General features: G+C 41.1%; 1 protein-coding gene across 1 annotated transcript; it reads left to right on the top strand.

Moving 5' to 3' along the window:
• The first annotated feature begins 497 nt into the window (after window positions 1-497).
• On the top strand, window positions 498-5,801 carry TMCC3 (transmembrane and coiled-coil domain family 3). Its single transcript, XM_010293447.1, has 3 exons — window positions 498-1,390; window positions 2,896-3,031; window positions 5,424-5,801. The coding sequence occupies exons 1-3, from the start codon at window positions 507-509 to the stop codon at window positions 5,724-5,726; spliced, it is 1,323 nt and encodes a 440-aa protein (XP_010291749.1). The 5' UTR covers window positions 498-506; the 3' UTR covers window positions 5,727-5,801.
• The last annotated feature ends 10,243 nt before the right edge of the window (window positions 5,802-16,044 follow it).

Genomic DNA, 16,044 nt, shown 5'->3' with positions numbered 1-16,044 from the left:
TAATAAATGGTCTAGTGGAAAATCAAACTTTTAACATAGGATGTCAAGCATTTTGAAGCAAAGAGTAGTTAAAGCATTTCACAAATTCATCTATAAAAGATATTTTAATACAGCTTCTGCCATGTCTCTGCAATGGTCTTGCCTGAGCAATTTGTATTACTTCCCTCTGGTCTTAAAGCTCTGAAAACCCGTTATGGCTAGAGCATTCGTTAAGCAGTCTCTATAGATGTTGTGGTGTCTTTAATGAAATGCACCTTCTTTGTCACAGAGGCTAGCATGAGATGCTAATAGGGATGAAGCTATTCTGGTTAGGTCATTCTTGTTTTATGCCTCCCCCAGGGCTTTGACTTTGTATGAGGAAATTTCTATCTTGCTACTATAAGCTACTTTATATTGTGTGCTTCTTGTAATGACATGTAGAAAAGGAAACTGAAAGTTGGATTTAAAAAAGTAAAACTCCACTTCCATTTATCTATTTTCTTTCTCCTCAGGTGGAAAGACATGACATGAATACCCTGAGTTTACCACTTAACATTCGCCGTGGAGGCTCTGACACCAACCTGAACTTCGATGTACCAGATGGGGTCCTAGAGTTTCACAAAGTCAAACTCAGTGCAGATAGCTTGAAACAGAAAATCCTCAAGGTTACAGAACAAATCAAAGTTGAACAAACAGCTCGAGATGGAAACGTAGCTGAGTATTTGAAACTGGTAAACAGTGCAGACAAGCAACAGGCTGGGCGCATTAAACAAGTCTTTGAGAAAAAGAACCAGAAATCTGCCCACTCCATTGCCCAACTGCAGAAGAAATTGGAACAGTATCACAAAAAGCTCAAGGATATTGAACAAAATGGATCTTCCAAAAGTGCTAAGGATACTTCCAAAGATAACCTGAAAGATATTCAGCATGGAAAGCCTCGTACTTCTGGGCATGGAACAGAAAGCAGCAAGTCGGGTGTGCCGGGTGTTTCCTTGACACCACCTGTCTTTGTTTTCAGCAAATCTAGAGAGTTTGCAAACCTGATCCGAAACAAATTCGGTAGTGCAGACAACATTGCTCACCTTAAAAATACCTTGGATGAATTTCGGCCAGAAACAAGTTCTAGAACGTATGGGGGCAGTGCCACCATTGTTGCCAAACCAAAATACGTTAGTGATGATGAATGCTCAAGCGGGACCTCTGGCTCGGCAGATAGTAATGGGAATACTTCCTTTGGTCCTGCTGTGGCAAGCACCCTGGACAGCCAAGGAAAGCTTTCCGTGATTTTGGAGGAACTAAGGGAAATCAAGGAGACACAGTCCCAATTAGCTGATGATATTGAGAATTTAAAAGCACAATTTAAAAGAGACTATGGCTTTATTTCTCAGATGTTACAAGAGGAAAGATATAGGTATTCTTTTTTAACTGTTCTCTTGAAATTACTTTTGAATGAGTATAGAAGCTATTTGGAAAGTGTAAATATGGGTGTGTGCTTGTGTGTGTGATATCTCAGAAGCAAGAGGAAAAGATAATTCCAGTCAATATCTGGTACCAAAATGTTCCAGTCCTTCCAATAACTGAAAATACATGTAGAACATTAATATTTTCTATCAAATGATGTGGTAGTTCTTTGCCTTTTGGAGAAGGCTTGTCAGAAAATTCCCTCATCTGACATCTTACTGGCATATTGTATTATGTGAATACTGTGTATAGGAGATGCCAATTGTTATGTAACTGGTGGAAGAATTCTGATCTATTGCAACTTGAAAATGCTAATCAGTCTATGGTGTAGTAGAGCTGACTTACAGCTGATAAATATACCCTTTAGTCCTGAGTACCTTGTCCAAATACTTCTCAGACACATTGCTATCTTGTGGATGTGATGTCACTTTGTACCCTGGTGTAACACAGAGCTGTGAAATGTAGCACAGCTTCCTCTTGAATTTGTTACTTGGGATTAATTCCTTTATCATCCACTGTGGGAAGTGAGATGTGTTCTACAGAGGGTTTGTACCCACTGTACCTATATCCCATTTGTCATATAGCTTGTTAAAGTAAGTGTTGATTCTTGAAGTCTTTACTCCGCTAATGGGCAAAACCTCAGTACGAATTGCAACGTTTAATGTTCCCCTTGTTTACGCTTCTTGAAATACAAGGGAGGGTTGGATATCAGGTGGTAACATGGGGGAGGAAAGAACAGAGCAAATCGTGTACTGCACTTAGGACTTGGTTTCAGGAGAAGGCAAAGCGGACTTTTCTGACAGCTCACTGCCATTAATATCTCAAGCCTCCTGCCACCATTTCCACAGCTAGACAATTTTGCCTCCATCATTTTTATGCCAACTGCAGCGTTTGCCTGTTTGTGTGTTAAACCAAGTTATAAACTTGCCAAAAAAAAATTTTGTTTTCTGATGGTTTAGTTGAAATGATTTACTGTGAAGAGACATGCCAGAACAGGCTGTACATGAACGGCAGGACCTTGCAGTTGTGTTTGAGAGAGGATCCAGGGAACATAGTTTTCCTTTCACTACTGGTGAGCTGCTAACTGGCTCAAGCTTACTTATGAAACCGTATCTCCCTGTTGAAATGAAAAGTGAGAAACGGAAAAGTGAGTTAGCCACTCACCCTTAGCCACTGTTTATAGTTCATATAATTTGCCAATGATGTACAAATATTTGCTTTTTAACACCGAGTGCCAGCAAGGAACACTCAAGCCACACAAAGGCTTTCAGTTTGCTCAATAAATGCTTATGGAGAGTTTCCAAACTTTTTACTGATTTATCTTTGTGCTCTGTAATGCCAGTCAGATGGATCCACAGTACACTGAGAAGTTAACTTTTAAAATGTGCAATTGTTTTCATGATTTAGCATTACTTGAATAGAAGGCACTAAATTTAGACCTTTTTTCCTGATAAGATACGAAAGATTGGAAGACCAGTTAAATGATCTCACTGATCTTCATCAACATGAGACAGCAAACTTGAAACAAGAGCTAGCCAGCATAGAGGAGAAAGTGGCGTATCAGGCATATGAGCGATCACGAGATGTTCAGGTACCTTTTTTTTTTTTTTTTTTTTTACTTTTTTCCCTATTCATAAACTTCTAATATTTCGTAGAAATCTTGTATGGTAAAACACTTGCATCTCGCTACATCTTTGTATATAAGGAATGTGGGGAAAGATTTAAGCCCATGTTTTGTCTGTTTTAAGATTAAAATCGAGCACATTTAAATTGATGACAGTCTCCATTTGTTTCAGTGAATTCAGAATTTTATCTGCTGAAATTATTGATATAGCCTAGGCAGACTTCTGGATGAAGAATGGCCTTTTTTGGTCTCCTGCACCAGAGGAGGAAGGAATTCAGTTGCCTCGTGTTATGTAAAATGCCACTTTTGGCAATGTCCTAATGTAACCCTCTTGCTCAGATTTTCTTCAATATGTAGTCATATCACTGGCAAGGTTTATTATAAATTAAGTTTAAGGTTAAAAAGTAAGAGATCTAATTCCTAAATAGACTTGTAGATTTGCCAGTTAGAATTTAAGAGTTTTAGCCTATGGTCACAACGGCCCCTATAGTCAAAGCTGTAGTGTGTGTTCACCTCCAAGTGACCAGTTGTAGTCACGTCTGGCATCAGTCAAAACCCAATAATAATGTCTACAAATTTGTCCTGGCAGCATGTAGTGACATACTTAAATGCTTATATTGTATATAAATATTTATATAATGTATAATATTTCTGCCCAAAGTCTGAGCAAGTGGTGAAAAATTGTTTTGCCTTACTGTGGGTTTAAATTCACTAACAACTAAGGAATGCTCAAAACCTGTCTTCATATTAGCTCAGATGGTATAAAAAAAACCCCAACCCTGTCCTGTGCACCACTGTGCCCACATGTCTAAAGGTAGAGAGCGCAGGTAGCAGGACAATCACGCTGTTTCCTGACTGGTGTGAGAGTCAGGAACCCACTGGGAACAGAGCGGGAAAGGGTTGGCGCTGAGAGGAGGAGGTCCCTTGTACAGGACTTCTTTCTGTGAAAGCATCTTGAGGATGTAAGAACTGAATGAGCCCAGAGTTCTGCAGCAGAAGGGCTGTGAAATGTTCGCTAACTCATTAGCAGAACCCTGGAGGGGTGTCAGAGACTTTTAATACTAACTGAAGTGCAATGTTGATACAGCCTTGTCTTTTTTATCTCTGTACAGTTGGGCCTGTTTAAACTTGTCTATTTGGGGGTTTGGCAAATAAGCTAAAATAGAGTAAAAGCATTTAAGTTGTGGATATTTTAAGTAACAACCTAACTTTGGAGCACTCTGTCCTTAAGGGATGGGCAGATGGTTTTTAAAACACTTGCTTAGCCTCACAATGCAGAACGGCAGGTATCAGACTTCTGCAGCTGGACTTTCTCTAAAGCAGCATGAGATGATTTGAGAATAATTTACGGTCACAGTGGGAGAAGGACCAGGAAAGTTCTTCAGTGTGTAGCAGAGACTGTGCACGAACCCTAAGAGGCTTTCTGCCACCTATTAAGAACTGTCTTCTGTGTATTATTACTGATTCCTAGAACAGCGAAAGGAAGCCGCCTGTTGTAAAGTGCTGTGCCACATGCTTTGCGCTGACTTTGGTGCCTGGTCACATGGTAAGCCGGTTCAACTTGCTGCAACAAGGGAGAACTGACCCAGTCAAAGAAAGCTGATAACTCTGTGTGCCCTGGCTTTGTTTCTTTGTTTTCACACGGAGTATTGGGTTGAATCAGCTTACTGTGTGATCAGGTAAACACCCCTGCCAGCGCAAGGAAAGTGGTTGGAGTTTGAGAATCCTGTAAAAGTGTCACCACAGATTTCTCCACTGCATACTGCCCACCTGGGGTGTGGACTAATGAGCATTTACACAGACAGAGGGAGAAGGCAACCCCTTACTGAGGACTCAATCCCAGCACTGTACGATGGGTGGCTTTGAGAGCAAAAGTGATGTAGACCAGAGAGGTGGTGTAAACCAGATGGTACATGTTGCACAGTAGAGTTAATTAGTATCACAGCAAGCCTGTGCAACACTAATGTTTTCTATAATGTATACAAAGAAACTTTGATGCTGTTTTAATGCAGTGAAAGTTGCCATGGCAACAGCTTTCCCAGTGCTTTCTCTCATGAGTGTATGCAGGAAACATTATCTGTTGTACGTTAGAATAATGATACTTTTTCTCAAGCATGAAAAATGTAAAAACTACATTTTGGACAGTATTGTCAGACTTGATTATGCCTGAGCAGGCAGCGATACACACCTGCAGGTATGTTAAGCGCATTTATTTTTTAAAAAGTTGATGGTTCATTCAAGTTTTAGGAGTCTCTAATAAATTACACTTCTCATCTAGCTGATGGATGGCTCTGCAGCTAAAATGGGAAAAGTGGTGTACAGAAATACAGCTGCCCTAATTCTTGTTTTCTGTCTCCAGGAAGCCTTGGAATCATGCCAGACTCGGGTTTCAAAGCTGGAGCTCCATCAGCAAGAACAGCAAGCACAGCAGTCTGAAACGGTTAATGCCAAAATGCTCCTGGGGAAATGTATAAATGTTATCCTGGCCTTCATGACTGTCATTTTAGTGTGCGTTTCTACTATTGCAAAGTTCATTGCTCCTATGATGAAGAGCCGTTTTCATATCATCTGCACTTTTTTTGCAGTGACACTGCTGGCAATATTTTGTAAAAACTGGGATCATATAATTTGTGCCATAGAAAGGATGATCATACCAAGATGAAGCTGCTGGTCTGGCTGCTTTTTTGGGTTTTTTCCCTCCTCTCTGTTTTTTAAGTGCTGTGTGTATACCAGTTTTGTTTTTCTTTGTTAGTTTAAATGTGCAGACTGGATGGAGAAGGCTACAAAAATTCTTGGACTTTGAAGGTGTAAATACCTAAATGCATACTCACTTGCCTAATCAATCAGATTGTGTCTAATTGGCTATGTCTGTGACGAACTGCTCATTTATGTCGGTCTTCTGCCTTAATCCAACAGGTTTTTGACCTTACAAACCCACACCCACAAAAGATGGTATGGTGCCCTGGGAGGGATCCAAGCAACTGCAATTGTCAGGTGTGCTTTTTACTAGACTGGAGTGCAAAGAGTGTGATCAGGAGAGAGTGCACCATAATGTGTGTCAGCCCTGTTAGACTGAGAAATTAATTTTTAACCTGAATCCAACTAGAATGATAAGCCAAATTATACAGTCACACGTATGAATATTTCTTGATTCTAAGTGAATGGGTATCTGTATATGGGGTTACTAGTTTTCAGGACCAGCAAAACTTAATGCCTCTGCTAGTAACCCTTTGCACAGAGAGTTTATTGTTTGTAAATTAGACCAGTGATGACTATTGACCACAGTTAGTGGTTGTTCTATCCTGGCACTGTACCTTTTCATGCCTGGAAAACAAATAAATGTGGCATAATGCTTCCAAAGATGAATTGAATGACAAGATCTCGGGGACACTTTGTACAGGAGTAAAGCAGCAAGTAACTGGTGGGTAAGTTGTCACGCAGACCAAAAGCACTCACTGGCTTCAAGCCCTGAAACCTGCAAGGGGAAAGGGGCACACAGAAGGGCAAGGTTTAGGTTAGCCATTGTTAGCACTGAATTGTTGGGGTGCTCTAACTGACTGCAAGGCAGATAGGTGGTGGGACTCTGGATACAGTGGATTTCTTTCTTGTGTCCAATTAAGGAATGTGGAAGAAGCGTGAGGGAACAGGTCCTTAAGGGAGCAAGGAGTTAAACTTCTGTAAATATACAAACACTGTGCAGACTCTCTGACAAACATTCCTGAATTTATATAATGTATTAGCATACAGTACCACTACTAGGAGACAGGGTTGGTTTTGTGTTCTTACTGGAACTTATTTTGCTTGATTTAAGAACTGCAAAAAAAATTTCCCTGAAATCTGCTTGGCTTTCAGCCATGATGTAAAATGGGATCTTTAATAAAAAAAATAAACAACCAAACCACTACAACCAGAATCCTTCTCTACTCTGCTTTAAATAACTGGTGACACTGTCTTTTTTTTTTTTATTCATTTGATGTTCAGTGTTACTTACCTTGAAAATAATTGTCACGACAGTTGTTCTTTTCAGTTGCAGTATTTGTTACACTGGTTTCATAGAGGGGGGAAGAAGATTACTTGATGTGTATATTTGTATCAAGTGCAATAGTTGGTGTAGAAATTCAGAAACCCTTATTCTGAGGCAAGGCGGGGGGGCAGGGGAAGAATTGACATTTTACCTCAATTGGATTAACAGTGAATACAATTACTTTTTTGTGGCTTTAGGGGTTGAAGGAAGGACGGAATTAGCTGCATTTAGAAAATTCAGTTAAAATACTTTAAAAATCATTAAAGAATTCTTTATATGTGCTACATCTTTGAACAGAGAAATCAGGAAGGATTGTGCTGGCTTGCAGGCACAGGAAATGGATCAGATTGGGCACACCCATGTTATCCTAACCCTGCCCTGCCTAATCTTCAGAGGAAGGTGGAGTGGAAAGCAAAACTCCTGCTGAGAGTGACAGGACTTTATAAAGCCTAAACTTACCAATTGCTTTACCTCTGGCTGTGTCAGGAAGAATTATTATATAGATACATTCTTCTTTTCCTTAATTCTTTTTTTCTTCCTCTTTGCCTTTTCCCTGGTATTCCTGGTATCCCCTGAAGAAGGGAAGAGGGGTTACATATAAAACTCTTCTATCTTAATTGCTGCATGTGCTCCTGCTGATGTTCAGTTCAGGAAGACCTTTCTTCTCACATTTCTTAACGCATTTCACCACTGTATGCCGGCATTGTGCCAGACCCCACCTTCCAAGCATCTGCTCTTAGCCTCCTTTCACAGCCAGTGCATAAACGGAGGAGGCTATGAGCTGCTTCCACCAATGCAGCTCATAAACTCCTCTTCACAGGAAGGTCCTTTCCGCAATGTTAAAAAGACTAAACAAAACAAAAAAAAGTAGCAGCTCTTTCCTGGTCTTTATATCACAAGAAAGGGTTTCCCTTGGTTTGTTTCTATGCCCTTTTGATGTGTCCCAAGATCCTCTTGGTCTTTTCCACTGTTTTAATATAATCTGTTCCTATCTTCATTTTTGAAAAGGCGTATAGTGTTTTTTAATAATCTGTACTTTCCATTTCTTTAGCCAATGAGTGTGCTTCTGTTCAGAGTCCCTTCCTTTCTGAAGTCTTCTCCTAAATTCCCCCACCCATTTTATTAACCAGCCCAGTGACTGTTTTATTCCACTCATTTCCATAGGCCACAAGATTCTACATCCATTACAAAAAAACTAAGAGTCTTGGTGCTGATTCCCAGACAGCTGTGATTTCCTCCTGGTGTTTTTGTGCCATCTCTATTATAATCTCCTTTTCTCCATTCAGTTTGCACAGCTACCTTCTGGTTTGGCCACTTGAGAAAACACTGTCTAGCATTTTATTAAGTGAGTTCAGAAGGGTACCTGTGCAACAAATACCACATGTTAGTATTTTTATGTAAGAAAAACTCCTTTGCCAGTTGCATGGTTATATGTTTAAAGATATAATCCTCCCAGTGCTAGGGTACGTAGTTAAAAGTGTAATGTCATATAGTCTCAAGGTCAGGCAGGAAAAAGGTTAGTCATTTTTCTTATAACAAAGGAAGCTGGTATGGTACAACCTGGGGAGGTGAAGGCTTTTGCTCCAAGGGTATCCTATTACAATCAGGGAAGATGACCTCAGTGCAAAATGAGGGTAGAACATAAAATCAATGGGCCTACGAAAGACTGCTCGCTGTTTTGATAAGATCTGACTGGGTCCAAATTGGAAACAGAAGAGTCTTGCGTTTCCATATTGGCTTTGTATCTGGCAGAGAAAAAGCTGTAAAGGCTGCGTAATGTTACTCATGCAAATTAAAACAACTCTAATTGGTAAATGGGCACAACACTGCTCTTAGGTTATTTTTCCTGCTGGATTTAAATCACTGGAGGATGTGACACATTAAGAAATTAAAAAAAGAAGTGAAGGGTAAAAGCCTGCTTGTGGGTGGAACTGCCATAGTTTTGCACAGGGTCAGGCTGCAGTGTGAGGAGCACTGCCAAGCAGAAGGCCACCCAAAGGGGAGGCAGGTCTCCTCTCCTGCCTTCACCCTCCCATTTCTTACCTTGTGCAGACCCTGCTGGGTAGCGCATGCCATGTTAGCTCGCTAGGCTGGAAGAAAAACCTAGTGAAAGATGGGGATATTTCTCCACACCTAGAGACCTAAAAGGCTAATGGACAGGTCTTGCGAGTGCCAAGCAGGGACAAAAAGGGAAACGAGCCTTTTCCTTTCTTGCTGCCCCTACAACTGCGCTCTAGGCAGCCTCCCTGCAGAATGATGGGGCAGCTTCAGTCAAGGAAGGTTCTTCTAGCTTTTGCCTACAGGGAACAGATACAAACGGCACCAGGATGTGGTAGTGCAGGCTAGCCGGCGGTGTCGGTACCTGGCGTCAAGTGCAGGCTGGTGGCTGGGCTAGCCAGGGCCGATGCCTGTCCCACTAATTTCAGTATCAGCATCACTTCCACTGCTTAGGCTGGAATTATATGAATGTACTTATCTGGCCTGTGGTCAGACTTCTGCTTGCTGTGAAAGTAGGCCTACGCTATCCCAAACTGTTGCAAGACCTGTCTTAGTGAGAACTTTGTTCAGCTTCTCAGTCAATTAATCAGAGAGTCACAGAACAGTTTGGGTTGGAGGGGACCTTTAAAAGCCATCTAGTCCAACCCCCTCCCTGCAAAGACCAGGGACATCTTCAACTAGATCAGGTTGCTCAGAGCCCCGTCCAACCTGACCTTTAACATTTCCAGGAATGGAGCATCTACCACCTCTCGGGTCAACCTAGTACAGTGTTTCACAACCCTCATTGGGAAAAACTTCTTCCTTCTATCTAGTCTATTATTAATCATGTTCTTGTCAGGATACCGCTTGCTTTTACATTTTCATACAACACATTAGACATTCTTAACTCCTCAGAAGTCTCTAAAACACTCCCACTCAACAAAAAGTTGCCAGACACTGTCTTTTCTGCTTGGTGCTGCCTGGTAGTCAATTATTTCACTTTGCTTTGGGAGTAGTTTCCCAATGGAAAAGCCCTTCAGTTAGTTGTTAATACCTGTTCTAGCTTTTGGCAGCTTTTTTTCCTCAGAGTTTTCTGAAAATTTAGTTTCTCGTGAAGGTTAGCGCAATTTTCCTGATCTCTCCCATGTCAGCATTCAGGTCTAAATTAGGTTTCCTCTAAAACTTGTATAATGGATCCCTCCACCAGCTTCAGCTATAACTCCATTGTTGTTGAACATCCAATTAATCATGAACAGCACTGAATAAGACTCAGTGTAAATTTCTTCTCCTTTTCACTTTACATTATAGGTGTTCATGCAACTTCTCATTTTACTGCACTCCTGTGATGTATACCCGTTCTGAATTCTTAGAGAAGCACTATCAAGTCTGACTGCTTTTTAGTTCAGTATCAAAATGCTTGTGTTATGCAGTGCCCCTGCTGCAGGACTATCACATATAGAGCTGATAACTGCAGTACATTAAGGATATTTAAAAGCCAATGGTTTTCCTTGAACAAATCATGACTGCTTATCTGGGGAATAGAAATTCAATCAGTGAAGGCAATTTGCTGGAGGAAAGATACATGAGCCACTGACTAGCAGTTGAAGCTAGACAAATTCAGTGCAGTCATAAGCTTCAGTTTAGTAATCATTAGGGTTACAAGTTAGTTATTAGCTCCTGAATAACATAAACAAGGACCCCAACATTTGAAGTTAAAGTTGAACATTGCTGTTTAAAGAGGAATCATTTCAGGCTTATGTCTGATACAAAGTCAACTGCATAATCACAGTTAGTGCTTTCTGGAGTTAATCAATGAACAAGGAATTGTTTGGGGGGAAAAAAACCCAAACACAACCCACAGAAGCTTGTGGTTCATTTAGGTGGCATGGAAACCAATGCTGGAAACCAAGGCCCTTTCCACTGTCATATAGACATTTTACTTCTGGATTCAATGGTACAACAGAAGGTAAACACAGATTAATGTAATTAGACCCTTTAATTTGGATAACAGAATTCAATCACTTATGAAAGTCCATCTAGGAATAGCAATCGGGCAAGTTCATTCTCTTTTTTTAATCAAGCAAATATTTACCTGCTTTTTTCATTTATCATCATGCCAGAATATGGCCTTTAATTAATTATATTTCTCCCCTTTAAAATGCAAGAGATTATAAAAGGCTTGTTTTCAGATGAAGTTTGAATGATCTCTCTGATGCTGAGTGGAATCTGGCAGAAAGAATCAGACAATTTTACATTACAGCAGTGAAAGGCTAAGAAAAGTTTAATTTTAGTTAATGGAATTGCTTATTTTCCCTGAAAAAGCAAATTGAGATGATGCTGTGTATAAAGACTGCATGAGGACTAGTCAAACTATCTTGTACAATTGATTAGCTGTATGTTTAGCGTATTAAGTTGTACTGTTGTTGGAAAGTTTTGCACAAAGCCACCCTTCCTTTTTACCCAGGGAACTTGGGCCTGGTAGTATCGAGGTATACCAAAAATTGTCTCTGTTTATTGACTGAAGTTAATTGTCTCAGTGTATGATCTACAATGTTTCTCATGCCATTTTCATTTTGTGCAGCACTGTGGAAAGATGCAACTACAAAAATGTAATTTTTGTATATTTTGTTGTGTAGTCATGACTGCCTCTAAGGTGCCACTAACATTTTTTTAAATAAAAATATTTACATTTATTTGATGATCATTATTTCTTAAACTTACTGTCTGATCACTAGCTGACATAAAGCAAAACATTTGCATTTATTTTTCACAAAGCAGAGGTCTTGTCAGCCAGCACCGGCAGCCATTGAGAATGATATTATTTTTATACCAAGAATAGAGTAGAAGCAGCACGGTAACAACGTGTTGCTTTGCACTCATGTCCTACTTCCTATTTCCTCCTACTGGAGGAAATGGCCTACAGCGGCTCCTGTGTCACCTGCAGACTTCCCAAGGTCTTTTCACACTGAGTTTTACATGGGTGCCTGGAACTCAGCCTACATTAAGGCTAACTCTACTCACAAACAGCAGGTTCCCCCCCAACAGCTGATACCTTTTGCCTGCTTCTGGCATGGGCTGAATAACCCCTGCTAACACACTGGCAAACCAGGTGTAAAACAAGGCATCTCACTCGTCATCAGTTCTCTCAGTTGTTCATAACTCTGCCTTTGAAGTGTGCATAACACACCCTGGTAACTGTTTTAGCACCGAAAAATAGGCAGAGAAGGAAATACAATGGTGCTGTTTAACTCTGCACACTTATAGCCAAATAGAGACAAATAAACCGTACCAGCAGTGTACACTGAAAATACGTCCTGTTGGTGCTCCCAATACCCCTGAGACCCAAAGTTGTATGAATATGCCAGACACCATCTGAAGGCACCCAAGACTTCATCTGCTACTATACTGCAACTCATTTTGCAAGACCAAAAACTGCTTTGAACTAGCTAGTTCAGACATGGCTAGCAGGGCAGTTTAAAGTTAGCGATAAATGCTTCCTGAGTGCGTGTGTGCACCATTGCTCTACATGTGCTACTGTGGAAGAGTACAGCAATCAAACGGCAGGTGCTGCCTCCCACGGCAGCTAGCACACGGTTGATATAATTGAAAGGAGACATTTCCACATTGTACCCTCCTTGATTCATGTTTGGACTGTGGGCTTGGATGACAACTCACTAGTGTTGTGAAGTTACCAACAGGATCGATGCTACGTGACCTTTCACGTGCAGCTACTGGATTGAGAGAGAAGTAAAGCAGAGGCTGGACCCCCCTGCCTTAGGACAAGCGTGAAGCTGGCCAGTAGTAGGCTGCTGAAAGAATCATAGAATTGTTTAGGTTGGAAAAGACCTTAAGATCATCAAGTCCAACTGCTATACAAGTCCACCATTAAACCATGTCCCTAAGCACCACATCTACATGTTTTTTAAACACCTCCCATGATAGTGACTCAACCATTCCCCCTGGGCAGCCTGTTCCAGTGCTTGACAACCCTTTTGGTGAAGAAATTTTTTCTAATATCCAACCTAAACCTCCCCTGGTGCAACTTGAGGTTGTTTCCTCTTGTCCTGTCACTTGTTACTTGGTAGAAGAGACTGATACCCACCTCATTACAGCCTCCTTTCAGGTATTCTAGCGAGTGATAAGATCTCCCCTCAGCCTCCCATTCTCCAGGCCAAAAAAGCCCAGTTCCCTCAGAGGCTCCTCGTAGCACTTGTTCTCCAGATCCCTCAGCAGCTTCATTGCTCTTCTCTGGATACACTCCAGCACCGCAATATCTTTCTTGTAGTGAGGGGCCCAAAACTCATCACTGTGTTCAAAGTGCAGCCTTACCAGCGCTGAGTACAGGGGTACAATCACTTCCCTACTCCTGCTGGCCACAGTATTTCTGATACAAGCCAGGATGCTATTGGCCATCTTGGCCACCTGGGCACACTGCTGGCTCATGTTCAGCCGGCTGTCAACCAGCACCCCCAGGTCCTTTTCTGCCGGGCAGCTCTCCAGCCACTCCTCCCCAAGCCTGTAGCATTGTATGGGGTTGTTGCGTCCTAAGTGCAGGACCCAGAAGCATCAACACACTTTTGATAGAAACTTTAGGAATTGAACTTGCATTCGATGTAGTCGTGATCCCTTCAGTTGATGAGTGTGTGGTTCTACCCATCTGTGTGTGTAAATTTTAGGTAGTGTGGCTAGAATAGAGTCAATCTAATGGAAGTGAACACACAGTCAGGACTGAAGCCTGTAATATATGAGGATGTTATACATAAATGTGAAATCTCCTTGTAGCCCAATGAATTCCCTCTGTATTTTTCTGTTGCATACCATTTTAATGAGTTGGTACTGGTCTAGGAAACCATCTTTTTTCCCCATAGCCAGAGACACATGGTTAAAGGGGAAGGATGCAGAGTATCAGTATTTGTAAGCACGAGATACTCTATGTGCTGAACAGAAAAGTAGAGGACACAATGCCTGTGTGATCAGCAGTCCTGTACAACACATTTGGCTGAGTAATGGCTTCATAAACTGCCTCATGCTTTACATCTACTGATGTCCTACATGCTAAAAAATATGTTCCGGCCCTACTGAGCTCAATGGTAAAAGCCCCTCTTGAGTTTAACTGGAGAATATTCTTATCACAGCACTATAGCACTTAAAAGCAATTTCACCTTCTGATTTTACACTGCCAATAACATTGTTTTTCTCACGCAATCTACACACAGCAATGTATGGTTTTAACTCTCCACCACAAATAGCACACTAGTCGCTCACAGATATCTCTGCCACAATTGTCTGAGACGATGAAACTATTTGGACGCTTTCAAGCTCTGCTGACTCAGAGACGGAACAGAGTTTGTACTCCCAACACTAATTCCCCACTTGGCCTCTATCTTGCTAGGTTGGATTCAGGTCAAGGTGACATAAACTAAGCATGGATTAAACTACAGGTATGATCAGCAAGCAGCATGTGTGCATAACAGCAAAACTCTGAAGATATGCTGCTGCTCTACAGGAGCTTGAGGATTTATCTAATCTAGCAACTATTTTCAGCTTGCTCAACTGAAGCAGCAAGGAAGTCTAAATGAGCTTTCAAACTCATCAAGACATTTTCTGACCATACTTAACACAGTATCTTCCTCCAAGGAGCATAGCTGCAAAACGCATTGAAATATTTTCCTGGGCTTCTGTACATTTTTTACAGCTCTTTGTATGTTGCTTTCTTTGTGTGAGGGTGAACCGTGCAGCTCGGTGAAATGCTGATCTACCCAGAACTAACATAAGATGATATTTAAAGAGACATAAACAATCTCTAATACTGTCAGCCAAAAACCTTGAGATCTTTAATGCAATCTCTTTACTTTTACTTGAGTCCCATGGTGAATTTAAAGTGTGCCTTAAAGAGACTTTACTTTTTTGTAAAATAAACTACTGAGATCTGTAGCTGCATAAATTTCTCTTTCTACAGAAAACCTGTGTCATGGGAGATGTTTCAAAAAGGGGAATTTGCCACTGTTGGAATAATCCCATATATTATAAAGGTATTACACCTGCTTCCTTTAGGTACTGCCTTAATTAGAAGGGCAAAACTGACATAAACAAAGGGAAACCAAACAAACTTCAGTATGTGTTTCCCCTCTCCCCTCAACAGGATGGCTTCTTTTCATATTTACTTCTCTCTCTCTTTTTTTTTTCTCATTTGTCTTGTCGTATTTATAGTCTTCATTTTCTAGCTGTTTCTCCCTTTTGCTCCTCAGGCTCATCTCCTGATTGACCCTCTTCTCTTCCTGCTGCGTCCATAATCCCCACACACCTGCTTTCTATTCATCCTTCCTTCAGCCATCTCCTTCTCGTGCCCTTGAACTCCATCTTGTCTCTTGCTTTTTCTCCCTCTTTCCTTGTACTCTACAAGATTCCCAGGTCAAGCCCATCTGAGTCACTACAACAGCTCTATTTTTAAAGCAAGGAGAGGTGGGAGCAGGTTTTCAGCGCTGCTTCTCGCATTGCTGTCAGACATGGAGAGAGAGAGCGCTACCATGACAAAGAGCGTCCTTACCACCCATACTTCAGAAAGGCTAGCTACCAGGTGGTTAACTAGAATTACCTGACTCAGTGGGCCTCGGAGGGAAACAAGTACCCTTTTCTGATCAGTGTGAAAAACATGGCAGCAAAAATAAAGTAACACGATTTCCACCATCTTGAGTCATCTTCTTAGAACAAGATTCCACATTGGAAATGATTATACAAAAAATCGCACCATTATTCAACGAGCTAGCTGGCAAGAGACACCCAACCCTGTCCATTTTAGTTATCTAAATAATTTTAGATTTTCTAATTTTTTTGCTATGTTCCCCACAGAGCTCACACTGAGTGACCTAGATTCTTGATGTTATGTTTCTCATGTAAATTAATTGTTTTCCAATAGATTATAGCTGTGTAATCCTGATGTGAACAGACGCTAATAGAACCAAAGAAAGAATGTGAGCCA

The sequence above is a fragment of the Phaethon lepturus genome, unplaced genomic scaffold (genome assembly GCF_000687285.1).
Source record: "Phaethon lepturus isolate BGI_N335 unplaced genomic scaffold, ASM68728v1 scaffold10398, whole genome shotgun sequence".
NCBI classification, from domain to species: domain Eukaryota; kingdom Metazoa; phylum Chordata; class Aves; order Phaethontiformes; family Phaethontidae; genus Phaethon; species Phaethon lepturus.
The sequence above is the reverse complement of the archived record's forward strand: the minus strand, read 5'-3'. Positions and strand labels throughout refer to the sequence as shown.

Excerpts from the sequence above, each read along its gene's own strand:
- TMCC3 (XM_010293447.1), top strand. The coding sequence starts at position 507 with ATGAATACCCTGAGTTTACCACTTAACATTCGCCGTGGAGGCTCTGAC. Across the intron at positions 1,391-2,895 it reads TTACAAGAGGAAAGATATAG|ATACGAAAGATTGGAAGACC; the intron begins GTATTCTTTTTT and ends TTTCCTGATAAG. Across the intron at positions 3,032-5,423 it reads AGCGATCACGAGATGTTCAG|GAAGCCTTGGAATCATGCCA; the intron begins GTACCTTTTTTT and ends TTCTGTCTCCAG.